The 16,789-nt window shown below is 43.1% G+C and overlaps 3 protein-coding genes across 4 annotated transcripts; 1 reads left to right on the top strand and 2 right to left on the bottom strand.

Moving 5' to 3' along the window:
- Positions 1 to 379: 379 nt before the first annotated feature.
- On the bottom strand, positions 380 to 3,332 carry LOC140788117 (pentatricopeptide repeat-containing protein At3g51320-like). Its single transcript, XM_073137247.1, has 2 exons — positions 2,305 to 3,332; positions 380 to 2,214 (listed from the first exon to the last, which is right to left on the bottom strand). Exons 1-2 carry the CDS (start codon positions 3,323 to 3,325, stop codon positions 1,568 to 1,570), a joined length of 1,668 nt encoding a protein of 555 aa, XP_072993348.1. The 5' UTR covers positions 3,326 to 3,332; the 3' UTR covers positions 380 to 1,567.
- Positions 3,333 to 4,646: 1,314 nt separating this feature from the next.
- On the top strand, positions 4,647 to 10,120 carry LOC140789254 (cellulose synthase-like protein D2). 2 transcript variants are annotated; one of them, XM_073138880.1, is made up of 4 exons: positions 4,647 to 5,011; positions 5,375 to 6,322; positions 6,860 to 7,655; positions 8,132 to 10,120. In XM_073138880.1, exons 2-4 carry the CDS (start codon positions 5,412 to 5,414, stop codon positions 9,884 to 9,886), a joined length of 3,462 nt encoding a protein of 1,153 aa, XP_072994981.1. In that variant the 5' UTR covers positions 4,647 to 5,011; positions 5,375 to 5,411; the 3' UTR covers positions 9,887 to 10,120. The 2 variants fall into 2 exon arrangements, with proteins under 2 accessions (XP_072994981.1, XP_072994982.1); XM_073138881.1 differs by lacking the exon at positions 4,647 to 5,011 and adding an exon at positions 5,057 to 5,245.
- Positions 10,121 to 14,770: 4,650 nt separating this feature from the next.
- LOC140789948 (uncharacterized) lies at positions 14,771 to 16,708 on the bottom strand. Its single transcript, XM_073139874.1, has one exon. The coding sequence runs from the start codon at positions 16,585 to 16,587 to the stop codon at positions 15,022 to 15,024; it is 1,566 nt and encodes a 521-aa protein (XP_072995975.1). The 5' UTR covers positions 16,588 to 16,708; the 3' UTR covers positions 14,771 to 15,021.
- Between the last annotated feature and the right edge of the window lie 81 nt (positions 16,709 to 16,789).

Here is a 16,789-nt window from a genome sequence, read left to right on the forward strand (position 1 = left end):
GGTCTGTCTTTAGCCAAAAAGAAGCTGTGAAGTACCATCTTGCGTGCTGACTGATAATGGGATAGTTATGGTGAATTTTTACAAATCTCAGATTAGCAATTTTCTTTATATTCTCCTAGTACCATATCCTTTCTACCGTTGACATCTGATATAATTTCCATTCACCGAATGCTTCATCTCAATGATCCCATTGACCAAAAGCAGTTGGTCTCCCAATGCCAATTCAAGGAAAGAACACTGATTCTCCTTGCTAAAATGTTTTCTTATTAACAGCTAATCTAGTTTAGTCATACAGACAAGAATGAAATTAGAGAATGTGGTAATCACAACAAAGTGTTTATCACTCATGAATCAGAGAGTGAACCTGGAAGTGAACATGTAGCAGGAAAATTTCATCTCATTAGTTTCAGTTGCCAACCAAGAATCTGGTGGCAAAAACATTTCAGTTAACAAGTACAATGCATGTTACTTTGCTTTAGTCTGAACAAATATAAAACTCGATGATTTACACCATTCATCTCTAAGAAATGTTACTTATATATCAAAGTATTGTTCATTTTTTTGGCTAAGTCCACCCAAAGAGGGGCCTCCTAGTTTAGCAGTTCCTCCGAGCCGCCACAGAGGAAAAACATTAGCATTTCAAGGTGTTCTTCAAGTCTTCGTTCTGACAAAAGTTCCATTTTCTTTTAGTATCATGAATACGACCAAGAAGCCAGCAAAGAAACCTATAACAGGAGAATTGCATCTGTTAACCTCAGCTGGCAACCTAGAATCATATGGCAACACATTTCATCTAATAAGGACAATGAACTGTCTCCAGCTTTACTCCGGATAGAATTTTTTTTTTGATGATTTACACCATCTCTAAGAACCGCCATTTTAAATTGATCATACTCATGTTTAGCAGTTCCTCAAAGCAGCACATTCCTTAACCTGGATGAGAACCTTGCCACCATAAGAAGATTGCCTTCATTCTGAAAAAAAGCTTCTCTTGTTTCTTCACTAAATCTCCAGAAACATTTCATATTAACTTACTGGCAACTTAGTAAAATGTGCAAGACGCTGCTTGACTAGAAGCTGATAATTTTGAAATATTTATACAATATACAAAACTTGTTTCTGAATTTTTTTGGATTATTATATTCCACTCTATGCCATGTAGGCATTTGCATCGACCATAACAAATAAACAAATCCGCATCTGAATTCTTTGATAGGGTAGCATTGGTAACTCGGCAAAAACCCACTGCTACCTGCTGGGAAGATGTACGACCAAAATAATCCTAAACAAGCATACCGAACTACTGCAAGGCACATATCTTCTGATTCTCCTTGCCATTTGCCAACCTCAACATCATGAGCAAGTTTACTAATGTCATGTAAATCTCCTAGGATTCTGGTTGCGAACAAACTGCAAAGTTAAATATGTGCACAATCTTTACTGAAACTTACAAGTTCAACTCGCCCATATTTTCCTTCATCATCTGCCACTTGGCAAAATCCCCAATGCTTCCTTCTGGGAATATGTCAGACCAAAACAATCCTCAATAATCATGCAAAGTTGCAAACTACTGCAAGTCACTTCCCTTCTGAGTCTCCTTACCGTTTGCTAGACTTAACCTCAGGGCCAAGTCTTCCAATATCCTGTTAATCTGTTGTGATCCCGGTTTGGAACGGTCTCCAACTTTAAAGTTGTGAACAATCTCGTTCAAATGTACAAGTCTATGACCAGGCCTAAATCTTTCACATTTTTCCTTCATCATAAACTTCACCTTCTGAGCATCATCCCATTTACCAGCTGCGACATACACACTGCACAACAAAGCATAGTAAGAACCATTATTAGGTTCCAACTCAATTAGTCTCTTTGCCATCTGTTCACCCAGCTCCAACTCTCCTCGGAACCGGCATAATCCAAGCAAGCCACCCACTGCCAATGATTCTGTATCCGCAGGCATGCTCCTCAACACTTCTTCTGCCTCTTGTAGAAGTCCGAGACCTCCATAAAGGTTAGCCATGCACCAATAATGAGCAAACGTCGGCTTGAGCTTATACAAGCTAGTCATTTGGTCAAAATATCTCCTCCCCGCAGCTAAGAGACCTGCACGGGCACAAGCGCAGAGGACCCCAACGAAAGTTACTTCATCGGGTATGATCCTTGACTGTGGTTCTATCTGCGTGTTAGCTTCTTGTCCTCCATCATCATAACTATCACCTGGCAGAAAACCAAAGAGCAAGTGTTAAATTGATATCAATACAACGTTGAACAAATAAAAAAGAAAGAGAAGGGAAGTCTCAAACTCACATCTTCCCACCATTTCTTGGAACAACCAGAGCCCCTCCTTTGGATCACCATAAACACACTGCCCTACAATCATCGCGTTCCAACAAACCAAATTCTTGTATCGAATCCCACCAAAAACATTCGTCGCAACGTCCACCCTCCGGCATTTCCCATACATATCCACCAACGCCGTCCAAAACACCAAATTGTCCTCTGCAAAGTTCCTCAAGAAGAACCCATGCACCTCCCTCCCCGAATTCATCCTCCCCAACCTCGCACATGCCGTGACTGCACTCACCATTGTCGTTGCGCTTCCCTTCAACCTTCCCTGCCCCACCATCTCCCTAACCATCTCCAACGCCTGCTCCGGGCTCCCTTTCTTGACATACCCGCTAATCATGACGTTCCAAGAAACCACATTTCTCCTCGGCATTCGGTCGAACATTTGGAAGGCGGTGTCCAAGTCGTCGGAGAGAACGTACGCGTCGACGATGGAATTCCAGGAGACGACGTCCCGGTGAGGCATTTCGTCGAACAGGTACTGGGCGGATCCGAGGCGGCCGAAGCGGGCATAGAAGTGGAGGAGGGCGTTGCGGACGTGGAGGGCGGCATCGAGGCCGCGGCAGAGGGCCTGAGCGTGACATTGCTGGCCGGAGAGGAGTGTAGCGGAGGAGCGGAGGAGAGGGGGGAAGGAGAAGCGGTTGGGGAAAAAGGAAGGGGAGGAGGAGAGGAGGGAGGAGAAGAAGAGGAGAGAGAGGTGGGGAGCGAGATGGGAGAGGTGATGGAGGAGGCAGTTGAGAGAAAAGAGAGGGAGCGAGGAAGAGAATGGGAGGTGGCGGAAGAGGAGGAGGGTGTGAGGGAGAGGTGAGTAGGCGGCGGAGGAGCGGAGGAGGAGGGCGGAGGATACGGGTGAGGAAAGGAGGAGGCCGGAGGAGAGGAGGTGGGCGTGGGCTTGGAGGACGGCGGGGAAGGAGCGGACGCGGTAACGGAGGAGGCGGAGGAGAGATGGAGACGGTGGTGGGGAATCGTTGGGGACGGTCATGGGCAACCAAAACAAGGTGGGGTTTTGGGTTTTTACGTGTATAGAAGTTGGTCTGCACTGGGCCAAACTTAGGTTCTCATCCGGCCCAAAGGCCAGGCCCCTACTTAGTAACTCACTATTAATCTGTAAAAAAATTAAAATAAAATAAAATAATATATATATATATATATATATATATATATATATAGGCATTAGTTTATCTTGATAGAGCTCTTTGTGAAGCCAATAATAATCTATCAAGTAGCAGGTTGAAAATATTTAAATCCTTCATTAATAAAAAAATATTTAGAATAAAACTGGAGACACAAACTATGTTACATATGCTATTTCTTTATCCCGGGAAGCTTCGGGCGGTGACCGACCGAGTATGACTAAATAGAACCTATGACTATACTCCATCACCGTTGCGTTCTTAAGCAAGAAAAACCCCAACTACTACGTTTCCGAGAATTAATTAATTCATATCATAATTTCAGGTGTAAATTAACAAGCATTCCTCCCAATCTTGTATTAAAAATAGGAGGCAAAAAGGTACAAGCTATCATGGGAATGATTCGAAATTACGCGGCGACGCATGTGCGGCGCGTGCTCCACCGCGGACGCTGGGCCCATCACCGGCTTCCTCACCGTCGCGTCGGTGCTTATTATTATTATTATTATTATTATTATTATTATTATTATTATCCTGCTCCTCCTCTAATCGTAGCAATTACGACCATCCATGTAATAAAACAACACTAACGCGTCGTTTGGTTCGTATAAATTAGATCTCTATATTTTGTTATATTTTAATTCGATATGCAAAAACTTTTTATCACAGATAAAAAATACAATAAAATTATGCACGTTCTTTAAATATAATTGATCAAACTCAAATTATTACATAAACTTATTTAGAGTAATTATTATAATTTATAATTAAATAATAATATACCTAATTTATATTTAAACAGTGTGTATAAAAATTATCCTTCAAAAAACTTTATGTAAACCTAGGTTTTTTTTGTTTGTTTGATAAAGCCAAGAATGTGGTCCCCGCCAAATTAGCCGTTGCAGGTACGCGTGTTCGAAATAGCTACAGCCTATTAGATTTCACCACGTTAATGTTGTGGTAAATTCCTACAACTTATTTCTGTACGAAATCCTCATGCAGCCGGTCCCCAGAGAGTGTTTGCTGTTCGAATATATACAGCCGATCCATAGCACGCTCCATCATCTCCGCCTCCTCTCGCGCTATTATGCACGAAAAGGAAAAAAACGAAGAGGAAAAAAAAAAGAACTCCATTTCCATTTTAAGCTCCTTCCATCTTCGATCCTTCCTGAGTTCCTTCTTTGCTCTCAGGAAACCCTAAGTCTAATCCTAGGAAAAAAAAGGAAAAGAAAAATTCTCCTCGCTGGGTATTGGAGCTCATCTTTTTCTCTTCCCCTTGTCAAAAAGCCAACTTTATTTGAGACACTCCCCATGTACTCGGTTTTCTCCAATAAAGAAATGCCTCCATGTTGCTTATAGTAGTACTGTTGGACTGTTCCCCAACTCTACCGTTCTCAACTTCCCTTTACCATACCCAGAAGTCTTTTCCGTATCTTTGATCCAGTTGTAGTCTAAGAACGCGCATTTGATCGAGAGCTGGATCTTTGTAGCTGTCTCTTGCGCTTCCAACTCATTGGAGAGTTGGTATTGGGATGGTAAGAATCCATTATTTAAAACCATTTCCTCTTCTGGGTCTCTTCGATTGAAGTATTCCGAGTTGAAGTAGCTTGATTTCTTGGCGATCTATTGTTCTTAAGCAACATCGCTTGCTTCCTTTGAGATAATGTTTTAAAAGTTCGCATTTTTAAGCTACCTTTAAGCTCTTTTTGATGTTTGTAATCCACCCGCTTCGCATATCTCAAATTCTCGTGTTTTGCTGTGATTTTGAGGTGATCCACTACCCATATTAGTTTAATATTTTAGCACTTCTCCTCTTCTGGGCGATCCGTTGCCATCCTTTTTTTTTTCCTTTCTCCCTTTGTTTGTTGTTTGAGGTGTTCTACTCTTGGGTATTGTAGATCCAGTGAGGTAGAAGAAGGTGGAGTAGCTAGTGTCATGGCTTCCAACAGCTTTCTCAGGAACAGCCGATCAGCTCGCATTTCTTCGTCGGGGGCTGACCCACTTCAGGTTGGTGGGAGGCCACCGGCAGGCCCTCCGGCTCCCACAGTGAAGTTCGCCCGCCGGACCCAGTCCGGCCGGTATGTTCGCTACTCCCAAGATGACCTCGATAGTGAGTTAGGGAGTGGCGAGTTATCGCAAGAGTTTCTTGATTACCATGTGCAGATCCCCGCCACACCAGATAACCAGCCGATGGAGATGGGCGTGGATCCATCCATCACAGCCAAGGTCGAGGAGCAGTATGTATCGAATTCCCTCTTCACAGGCGGCTTCAACAGCGTCACTCGTGCTCATTTGATGGATAAGGTGATAGATTCAGAGGCGAATCATCCCCAGATGGCTGGTGCCAAGGGGTCATCTTGTGCAATCCAAGGATGCGACTCCAAGGTCATGACCGACGAGCGTGGGATTGATATCCTCCCCTGCGAGTGTGACTTCAAGATCTGCGCAGAATGTTTCAATGATGCTGTTCAGGCTGGTGGCGGTGTCTGCCCAGGTTGCAAGGAGCCGTACAAAGCTACAGAATTGGAGGAGGTGGTGAATAATGCTGGCTCTGGGCGACCGCTGCCTTTACCTCCTCCACCACCCGGGGTGTCTAGGATGGAAAGGAGGCTTTCTCTGATGAGGTCACAGAAGATGACCCGGAGTCAGACGGGTGATTGGGATCATAACCGATGGCTATTCGAGACAAAGGGAACTTATGGCTATGGGAATGCCATCTGGCCTAAAGAGAACGGAGGAGATGGTGGCAATGGAGGAAATGGGCAACCTACGGAACTGTCAAGCAAGCCATGGAGGCCGCTTACCCGCAAGCTGAAGATCCCTTCTGCTGTCCTGAGCCCATATAGGTAAGACCGTAAGACAGCTCATTGTGCTGCTATAGATAAATAAATTCAGTTAAGGATCTTGTGAAGGTTTTTCTGGCACTCCATGTACTCTACAAGTTCATGTGTTTGTGGGCCGACATACATTTGTTTCTAGGCACAGAGGATTAATTTCTTTCTTAGATCCTGGTTCGTTGTAGGGCTCAATGGATTGATATCCTAATCTGACCTGTCCACACAAATTTGATACTCATCATTAGATCTTCGTTTGCCAGTTACCATTATGAGATCCTTCATTGTTGTTGCGCGTTAGTAAAACCTGGCAGGTTATTCCACTTACCCTTGGAGAACCTGTTCAAACTTACAAGTGTGAACCTTTTTTATATTTTTAGTGTCGATATAGTGAAATATAGTTTCTTTCAAAAATAATGCAAAGTGCACATATTTGCTGATTTGTGATCTTCTGTATGCATTGTTGTTTACTTTCTTAGAGACTCTTGTATCCCTGCACACAACCTTTCTCTCTTTCTTTATTATAATTTCATTATTTTTGTTTTGTAGGCTACTTATACTTATTCGCATGGTTGCCCTTAGTCTATTTCTTGCATGGAGAGTGAAACACAAAAATGAGGATGCAATATGGCTATGGGGAATGTCTGTTGTCTGTGAATTGTGGTTTACTTTCTCTTGGCTCCTGGACCAGCTCCCAAAGCTGTGCCCTGTCAACCGAGCCACTGATCTTTCAGTCCTCAAAGAGAAGTTTGAAAACAACCCTACTGGAAAATCTGATCTTCCAGGCATTGATGTGTTTGTTTCCACTGCTGATCCAGAAAAAGAACCGCCATTGGTCACAGCAAACACTATCCTTTCCATCCTTGCAGTTGATTACCCTGTCGAGAAACTTGCTTCTTATGTTTCAGATGATGGGGGTGCTCTTCTAACCTTTGAAGCAATGGCCGAAGCTGCCAGTTTTGCTAATTTATGGGTGCCCTTCTGCCGTAAGCATAATATTGAGCCTAGAAATCCAGAGAGCTACTTCAATTTGAAGAAGGATCCTTATAAGAACAAGGTTCGGTCAGATTTTGTCAAGGACCGGAGACGGGTGAAGAGAGAGTACGATGAATTCAAGGTTCGAATCAATGGGTTGCCCGATTCAATCCGTCGACGATCTGATGCATACCATGCTCGTGAAGAGATCAAGGCTATGAAGCGGCAGCGAGAAACTGCTGGTGATGATCCAGTGGAAAGTGTGAAAATTCCGAAAGCAACTTGGATGGCTGATGGTACCCATTGGCCGGGCACTTGGATCAGTCCTTCCTCTGAACATTCTCGAGGTGACCATGCTGGAATCATTCAGGTATATCTTGCATATATTCTGTTTGATTTTCCAAAGTAGATTCTTTTGAATTTGGTAGAGGTGTGTTTTTACATTGCGGTACTCTCCATTATTATATTATTATTGTTATTATTAATTATTATCATTATTATTATTATTATTATTGTTATTATAATAGTGATAATGACTAGACTTTCTAATTTTAAGGAACCGTTGTTTAGCTGGGATTAGCCTTCTAATTTCTGCAAGTACTTGTGAAAAATGATACCAGATTGTTAGGGACATGAAACCAAGGAGCATCATCCTGTGAATTTTGAGTCAGATATTTGAACCCTTTTCCCCTAAGTGCTACAAAAATGTTCCATTTTGTAATATAGAGCCTAAATTGCATCATTATTCCTAATACTGTAATGACACAAATTATAACACCTGTCTCAAATATATGATGCTAGAAAAGAAAAACACTTGCATGATCTCTTTCATATGTTTTGTTGTAGGTAATGTTGAAACCTCCCAGTGATGAACCCTTGTATGGCAACAACGATGAAGACGGCCCAATTGACTTCACAGATGTTGACATCCGTTTGCCAATGTTGGTTTACGTGTCACGAGAGAAGCGCCCGAGCTATGACCACAACAAGAAGGCTGGTGCCATGAATGCCCTTGTCCGTGCCTCTGCCATCATGTCAAATGGCCCCTTCATCCTCAACCTTGACTGTGACCATTATGTCTACAATTCACAGGCTTTCCGTGAGGGCATATGCTTCATGATGGACCGCGGTGGTGACCGCATCTGCTATGTGCAGTTTCCTCAGCGGTTTGAGGGTATCGATCCATCTGACCGCTATGCCAACCACAATACGGTTTTCTTTGATGGTAACATGCGAGCTCTAGATGGTATCCAGGGGCCTGTATATGTGGGTACTGGTTGCCTCTTCCGTCGGGTTGCTCTCTATGGCTTCGATCCTCCCCGTTCTAAAGATCACCAGACTGGATGTTGCAGCTGCTGCTTTCCCCAAAGGCGCAAAAAAACTTCAGCCGTTGCTTCTGAGGAGACTCGGGCTCTTCGAATGGGAGACTCTGATGAAGAGGAGATGAACCTCTCAACATTTCCGAAAAAGTTTGGCAATTCAAGCATTCTTGTTGACTCAATTCCAGTTGCTGAGTACCAAGGTCGACCTCTTGCTGATCACCCTGCGGTTAAGAATGGACGTGCGCCTGGTGCCCTCACCATCCCTCGTGACCTTCTTGATGCATCAACAGTTGCTGAGGCCATCAGTGTTATATCGTGCTGGTACGAAGACAAGACAGAATGGGGACAGCGTGTCGGGTGGATTTATGGGTCTGTAACTGAGGATGTTGTCACAGGCTACAGAATGCACAACAGGGGATGGAAGTCTGTTTACTGTGTTACAAAGCGTGATGCCTTCCGTGGAACAGCACCCATCAACCTCACAGATCGACTTCACCAGGTACTCCGTTGGGCAACAGGCTCAGTAGAAATCTTCTTCTCCCGTAATAATGCCCTCCTTGCAAGCCCAAAGCTTAAGTTCTTACAGAGGATTGCATATCTTAATGTCGGAATTTACCCATTTACCTCTATCTTCCTAATTGTCTACTGCTTCCTCCCAGCACTCTCTCTCTTCTCTGGGCAATTTATCGTGCAGACCCTCAATGTGACCTTTCTCACATACCTCCTCATTATCACCTTGACACTCTCCATGCTGGCAGTGCTTGAGGTCAAATGGTCAGGGATTAATTTGGAAGAATGGTGGCGAAACGAGCAGTTTTGGCTAATTGGGGGAACTAGTGCCCATCTAGCCGCCGTGCTTCAGGGATTGCTGAAGGTGATTGCTGGGATTGAGATCTCGTTCACCCTCACTTCAAAATCGGCAGGTGATGATGTAGACGATGAGTTTGCTGATCTTTACATTGTCAAGTGGACTTCGCTGATGATCCCACCTATCACCATCATGATGGTGAATCTGATAGCCATCGCTGTCGGCATCAGCCGAACCATATACAGTGTGCTGCCACAGTGGAGCAAGCTGTTGGGTGGCGTTTTCTTCAGCTTCTGGGTCTTGGCTCATCTTTATCCATTTGCAAAGGGGCTGATGGGGAGAAGAGGAAGAACACCAACGATTGTCTTTGTGTGGTCTGGGCTTATTGCCATCACCATTTCACTGCTTTGGGTTGCAATTAACCCCCCATCCGCAAATTCCCAGATTGGTGGTTCCTTCACATTCCCTTGAATCACTCTAGTTTTGATTGATTCATGGAATAGTTTGGTAAATGGGTGTCGGTTGAAGACAATGCTTTTTAGTTACTGAAAGCAACCAATTGAGGTGAAAAGTTTTAATATAGTGGGAGTACATTTGATCATGCTCTGTTTAAATGTACCAGTTACTTGTAGATGGATGATCCAACTCGTTTGGTTTTGTAATTTAAGAACGCTATCAAAGTGGATTCGTTGTTCTTTTGTTAAATATTGAAGCTATTGCCTTCACCTGCACATCTATTGCAACCTTGCAGGGTTTAATTGCAGCCTTTTTTTTTTCTTTTTTTTTTTCTCTCCCAGTTAGAAGAGGCCTCCTGCTATATGTATGTATACATATATCTAAATTAGTTATACAGTTACAAGTCATATCCTACTACCCAATTTATACTTAGGTTAAATTCTGAATTGCCTCTTTTAACTTTTATTTCCGTTACTTAATTAATTGTTAGTTTTTATTTTTCTGTTTAGGGCTTGGCATTAGATGCATCGTAATGCAAGAATATAGTGATTGGCACCGTTTAAGTTGTGGCAATGTTGACACCTTACGTTATGCCAGGTATCAAAACTTTTCTCCTTGAACCTGTTATCTGACATTAAGTCAACTGATATCAACTTCCCTAGGCTATGGTTGGATTCCTCGGGTTGAGAACTCAAAATGTCTGTTGACTCTGTTGGGTATTCCAACCAGATGGAGATGTAGTATTGCTGCAATTCCGTATTCTGAGGCCTTTGTGTGATAATATCAGATCAAAAAATAAAGGCAAAAAATAAAAAAATGATCACGTATCTGGACGCTATAGCCTTTTACTTATTACCTGCATTTGTACAAAGGTTTCAAGCACAAGCAAGTTTCCACTTTTATAGTGTGTTAGATGTTATTATTCTCCATGATCAAAAGGTGAAATAGAAGATGTGCACTGAACAAAAGATTTGGATATGCCAGCCATGGGCAAAACTTTGGATTAGTCTCAGCTTGCCATGCTGTTGAATGGATGCAAGATTGTGGCTCATCCTTTGCATCATGCTTTTTAGGTGATCAGTAGATTTAAATTCCTATATGGTACAAACTCTTACAGCTCATGTTGGCAAGTCATCATTGCCGGTTAAAAGTTAGGATCTTTCTCCTTTCTCTGGTTGGTCGTCCTCAATAGGATCAATTCTGGAGAGCTTTTGGCTAGAGAAGGGGTTTCAAAGCCCTTCTAATGCCCTCTTTATGTGGCACCTATGAGACTCCTTTCTTCTGCCATACCAATGGGAGTCTCTTCCCTCTATTCTGGGCTCGTCTCTGCAAGAGGACTGACTCAACCATAACCAAATTTATAACTGGCATAATGTAAATGTGGAAATTCATGGTAACAAGGCACTGAATTGCAGAATATTTATTTCAACCAAACTTGATCTTAGCTGAAGAAACTTGGGACTCGTAAATTGAATCGCGGATGTCAAAAGATGACACTTTTCCGAACAAAAGAAATAAAGATGTTAAAAAGAAGAATCTGGTATTCTAATTTTCCTCTTAGATTAAGAAAAAAAATGCAATGTGTACATCTGTAGATGACAATAAAAAGAACCAATTCCAGCTGTTAATAGAAAAACTCTTGAACCACCTAGTGTTGGTGAACACTTTTGGTTAATCTGTAATATTTCATGGAGATGGCCAGGAAAAATCATGAAAGAAATGGCCAACTTCCAGTTGCAGTTCTACCGGCTCTTTTAGGTACCACAGAAATTGCAACATAGTGAGGATTTGATTACCCCCAGACAAATTCGCAACCATAAGAAAAAAAAAGAACAAGAAATCAAGATTCATAAGTTCCTTCCTAAAAGCAGCAAGTAGAAATGGAAGGCTCACCTGGGGGGCCTTGCAAACTGGAGTAAAAACCTGCATGAACAAATGAGCCAGTTAGACTATGTGCATGATATTAGAAATATTAGAATATTGTCAGGAATTTTAAGCATATCATTACCAAGTTTCAGCTCAACTACAAACTCTGGTGAGATTAAGTTCGACAGTGCTTAAGGCGTGAAGAAAGTAGTTGAGACAGCATAGACGTGTGCAACTCCATTCTGCAAGTTGCATCCAATCAGGTGGATGCATATAAGCATGACTCAAGATTGAGGTCAAGCACACCATAAGAAGCTCCATGGCTTCTTACGAATCTTACCTGATTGCAGTCTTCCTAATGGCTCTCAGCATATCAGCATCAGCTATCCCCGAGGCTCCATCAAGTAGCAGCGACATTGTCATGGCAATGCAGGAGATGCAGCAGGCGAACTATTTCACTTTTGTAATGCTGATCAATATGGTGGAAGAGAAAATTCCACCAAACACCACTTTCCTGATGCCCAGTGATAGGATGCTGTCAAGAACCTCCATCCCTGAGAACCAAGTGATGGAGTTCTTACTTAGGCATTCAATCCCTTCGCCTTTGCTCTTTGACGATATTAAACGTCTTCCAAATGGAACGCTTCTTCCTGCATATCAGTCAAACTATATGATCAGAATAACTAACAAAGGCAGGAAAAGGTTTTTCTGCAATAATGTCCATCTAGTAAGCCCAGATATCTGCACTGCAGGAGACTCATTCAGGTGCCATGGAATACATGGAGTTCTAAGGAGAGTAATGCCCGCAAGAGCTATCCAGCCCACCTGCTTTCATCCAGCACCACCTACAGCGTTGCAGCCATTGCCGGCTCCGATTCAACCTCCACCTTCTTCACACCTCCCAGGCATGGCTCCTGCCATAAGTCCACCACCAGGAGCATCTGAAGACAATCCTCAACTGTCATCTTCTACTATTCTCCAATTCAGAGGATTATATGCCACAATAGTATCTTTCCTGATCTTCTCGGTAACAAAATTCTGAATTTACTACCAAGCTTCTTATTAGAGAGTTTTTTGAAAGAAAACTCTTAGGAATATCTGCCTTATATCCTTTCTGTGACCTTTTCTATGTATGATTATCTTCCAACATATTTATTATATGCATGACATCTTGATTCCAGCATTTTTTTTTAAAACTTCAATTTAAGTCACACAACCTCCATTTAACATGATGATGACAATCCAAGTCTCGACTACCTTTAGTGGCATACCTCGTATCTGTTTCGGACTCATTTATTTCAATAATCCATGTCAAATAATTCTCCACCAGCCTTCCTATAAAAGATTGAAAGTGTATATTATTCTGCAGGGTTAACGTGACAAACTTTATGGAGTAAATCCAGAACTAAATAAACTTTCAAGGGACCCATGTCCACTATAGCTTTACAGATAAAGGGAAAAGGTCTAAATCACGGTTGGACAAGAAAGCTTTGAAAACTATACCTGAGATGAGAAGTGCAGCATTCGCTAGAATAACTCCACGATCAAGAAAATGTTGTTCAAGGGCAGCTGAGTAGCTGCCTATTAACTTCATTCTTTTCCCTAGTATTCTCAAACCCCCCAACCAAATAAGAGTAGATAGAATACAATTAAATTTAGGAAGTAACAACTTTTGATATGGTCAACAAAAAATGGAAGTGGAGGGAGTTCTTCAAGCCAGTGGGTTACAAGAATTATATGCTATACTAAGTTAAATAATAGTAACAATTGGCCTCTCTTCAAGTAGATATGGCACCGAGTGCTACTGAGATACAAGTAGGTAAGGTGAAAGTCATTGGAGATATCACAACAGAGAAGGTGTGCAGTGGCCGGTGGATCATAACCCTACACTGACTACTGACTATTTTATCTTGCTATTACGATAATTGTATATTATCTAAAAATAGTTGCATAAGCACAAGAAATTATATCATTTTATCTAAGAACCACTCCTGCGCATAATTGGTGGACATAATCTGGAAGATCTGCACGCAATTAATTCTTACATACCAGTCATTAGCACATCAATCATTGCAAGTACAGCATGATGGGATGATAATTTTTATGGTCATTGATGAAATCTCTATGTTGTCCTTCCTGGTTCCTCACTTGAGGTCCAGAATCTAAATTCCCATGTCACTCTTTGCTGAGAAGGGAGGCATCCTACCAGTTAATCTTTGTTCCTTCACTTCTAGAGCCTCAGCTGATCAAAGTTTTTTTCATTTAATCAATTAATGCCATGACCTAACACAAAATATGCACTTGGAAGCAAAGTTCTGTCTAATGCTAATAACATTAGTAACAATTATTTTACATTGATGAGCTTTCCATTCCTTACATGTTGGCAAAGTTTCCAAATTTGAAGTGCTTGTAGACATAGTATGTTCCAAAGGGCATGAAAACACTACTAAATTGCATCTGAAATACTCTCTTTTAGTTTGAGGAAAAACAGAGGGAAAAGAAAAGAAAAACTCTTCAGATGACAAGGTTGACATCTAAGGTTTGATTGTTAACTAATATAAGCATTCTTCTCTCACACCTTTCAAATATGAGGTTCGACTTTCATTGTAGGCCTATATTAGAATAATCTGTCAGCACATCACTTGGCCAAAAGATTAGCCAGAAAAAAAAAATATTTGACAATTTTCGACACTTTTCCAAGTTTTAGCTTTAAAATTAATTAAACTTGGTGACTGAAAAGGTTATCGATTATCAATAAGGAGTATGAACTGTCAGACTGACGACTCCAAATGTCAGCAATTTTGTGTAGAAAGAAACTGATCTTAGTAAAACCCTTAGTTGATAAATAGTTATCTCGGCAATCAAGCAGGAAATGAGTCTGCATTCACCTTAGTTGACCATAACACTGGACTTAAGCAAATTGACTTAAAAAATCACATCCTTTTATAGCCATACTAGCCAAAATCAGCAATGCAGGAAAGATGTCTCTCTATGAGGAGCAAGAGCCCTAAAATACTGAGGAATGAGCGATAATGAGGAACTAAATAACACTCATATTCTACAAAAGAATCTAGATCGATACAGGAATAAGCTTACCAATTTAAAGGTCAAAAACCATGCATATGTCCCAAAGATCTGCTAATCTGCTATAGTTTGCTAGCAAATACAGAAAGTCAGCAATACAAAACCTTATCATCAGCTCAGATAGAGCCTGAAAATCTCGCCTGCTACAAACAACACTTTCTCCTTTCCCTCTCAAGAACCCAAGAAGAGTAAAGTAGCCACTATCTATCCCATGCAATAGAAAGCAGTGCTGGAGGAAGTGAAGCTGGATCAAGCTCCCAGGACTCTCTTGGCAGATTCATTCCCTCTGTTTCAGAAAGCTTCCTCGCAGGAATCTGATGTGAGAAGAGCCTAACATCATCTTTCTCAAGCCACCTAATAGCATGGCAACCGATTGCCTGCCTCTTAAATATAGTCTTGTACCCTTCCACCTTCTCAAGATACCCCATGCTCAATCCATGCATCTCGCTGTAACTCGTGAGGAATACAACAATGTCATAATGCCTCCCCTCCTCTGCTCCCCCTACACTTTGCTCCCCGTATAACGCCCAAACCGACCCCTTCTTCGGGTAGATCCTGTACAGATCCCTTGCCGCCCTCTCGCACTCAACCAAATGAGAGAACATATTCACCGAATCAACATCAACCTTTCTTCCGACCTTGAACCGCCCACATGAAATGTGCAATCCCGAATTCTCTAACAGCAGCACAGACTCATCCCCCTGGTTCTGAATATCCAACCAGCTCATCCTCACCCTAAAGGGACTTGTAGAAAACACCTCTTCGATCAAACCATAATGCCGGGGCATTCCGTCATCATCATCATAAATCGCCCACACCTGCCCTTTCTTAAAGCTCTTCTCCGTCCGATCCTTGTCAAAGTCGTAGAAATCTGAGTCCTCCACCGCCATTAGTCCCAAGTCATCATCAACTTCTTTCTCCTCCTCCTTCACACGAAGCAAAACCTTATCTTTACCCTTCTCCTTCTCCTTCTCCTTCTCCTTCCCCTTATCCTTCACTTTTATAAGCTCCAACTGCATCTGAGCCAGAGTCTTCTCCGGCCGACTCGGCCGGGCTTTCTTGGTAAACCGCGAGATCCTCGGCCGAGAACTAGATCGCAACCTAGTAGTAACCCTAACCCTAGCGCTAGCCCTGTCGCTATCCAATTTGTCATCGTCACCAGGAGGGGTGGGAACCTCGACGGCGAGGAAGCTCTTGGAGCAACTAGGGCAGACGAGGCGGTAGCCGACGTACCTGCGGTCGAACTCGTGGAGGAGGCGGCACGTGGCACAGGCGGTCCAGAAGGTGGGGCTGGAGTTGCGGCGGAGGCGGAGGTCGAGGTCGCGCTTGAGGGAGCGGTCGGACAGGAAGCGGAAGGAGTCGGCGACACGCTTGAAGGCCTCCTCGGCGGCAACGGAGGAGGAGGACTTGTCGGGGTGGAGGGCAAGGGAAAGGGACTTGTACTGGCGACGGATGGAGGAGAAGGGAGAGAAGGGAGGGAGGCGGAGGACGGCGTAGTGGTCGGAGGGGGAGGCGCGGAGGATCTTGAGGGCGGTGACCATCTGGGAGGCCCTGGCAACGGAGGGGTAGAGGCGCGCCGCGCGCTTCGCGTGCTTGAGAGCGGAGGCAAGGGAGGACGATCGGAGCTTGGATTCTGCGAGGGAGAGGAGGCGGAGCGCCTCCGACTCCGAGGAGGAGGGGGAGGGCGGTGGCACTTCCTCCTTTGGCGGTGGAGCCACCGTGGCAGGTGACTCCGGCATCGGCTGAGGAGCGGACTCGTCGGCCATGGCGGTGGTGGTAGGGACTGGGGAGCGGGAGCTGAGGGTTAAAATTAGAGGGGAAAATAGAGAAGTGGGATAACGGGCCTAACATAACGGGTTGAATATGTTGACTAATACTAATAGTAACGAATTTGATTCAATCCAAATCTTTTGCTAACTTCTGTCCTTCTGTATATTAAAAGGACCAACTGCTTTTGGCATAAAGTAC

This window comes from Typha latifolia, chromosome 5, assembly GCF_019914945.1.
Source record: "Typha latifolia isolate L0001 chromosome 5, TyphaL0001v2, whole genome shotgun sequence".
NCBI classification, from domain to species: Eukaryota; Viridiplantae; Streptophyta; class Magnoliopsida; order Poales; family Typhaceae; genus Typha; species Typha latifolia.

Bases quoted from the DNA above. Each gene is read 5' to 3' on its own strand.
- LOC140788117 (XM_073137247.1), bottom strand. From the start codon at position 3,325: ATGACCGTCCCCAACGATTCCCCACCACCGTCTCCATCTCTCCTCCGC. The intron at 2,215-2,304 runs GTGAGTTTGAGA...GTTTTCTGCCAG, and splicing joins CCAAGAAATGGTGGGAAGAT to GTGATAGTTATGATGATGGA.
- LOC140789254 (XM_073138880.1), top strand. From the start codon at position 5,412: ATGGCTTCCAACAGCTTTCTCAGGAACAGCCGATCAGCTCGCATTTCT. The intron at 6,323-6,859 runs GTAAGACCGTAA...TTTGTTTTGTAG, and splicing joins GCTGTCCTGAGCCCATATAG to GCTACTTATACTTATTCGCA. The intron at 7,656-8,131 runs GTATATCTTGCA...GTTTTGTTGTAG, and splicing joins ACCATGCTGGAATCATTCAG to GTAATGTTGAAACCTCCCAG.
- LOC140789948 (XM_073139874.1), bottom strand. From the start codon at position 16,587: ATGGCCGACGAGTCCGCTCCTCAGCCGATGCCGGAGTCACCTGCCACG.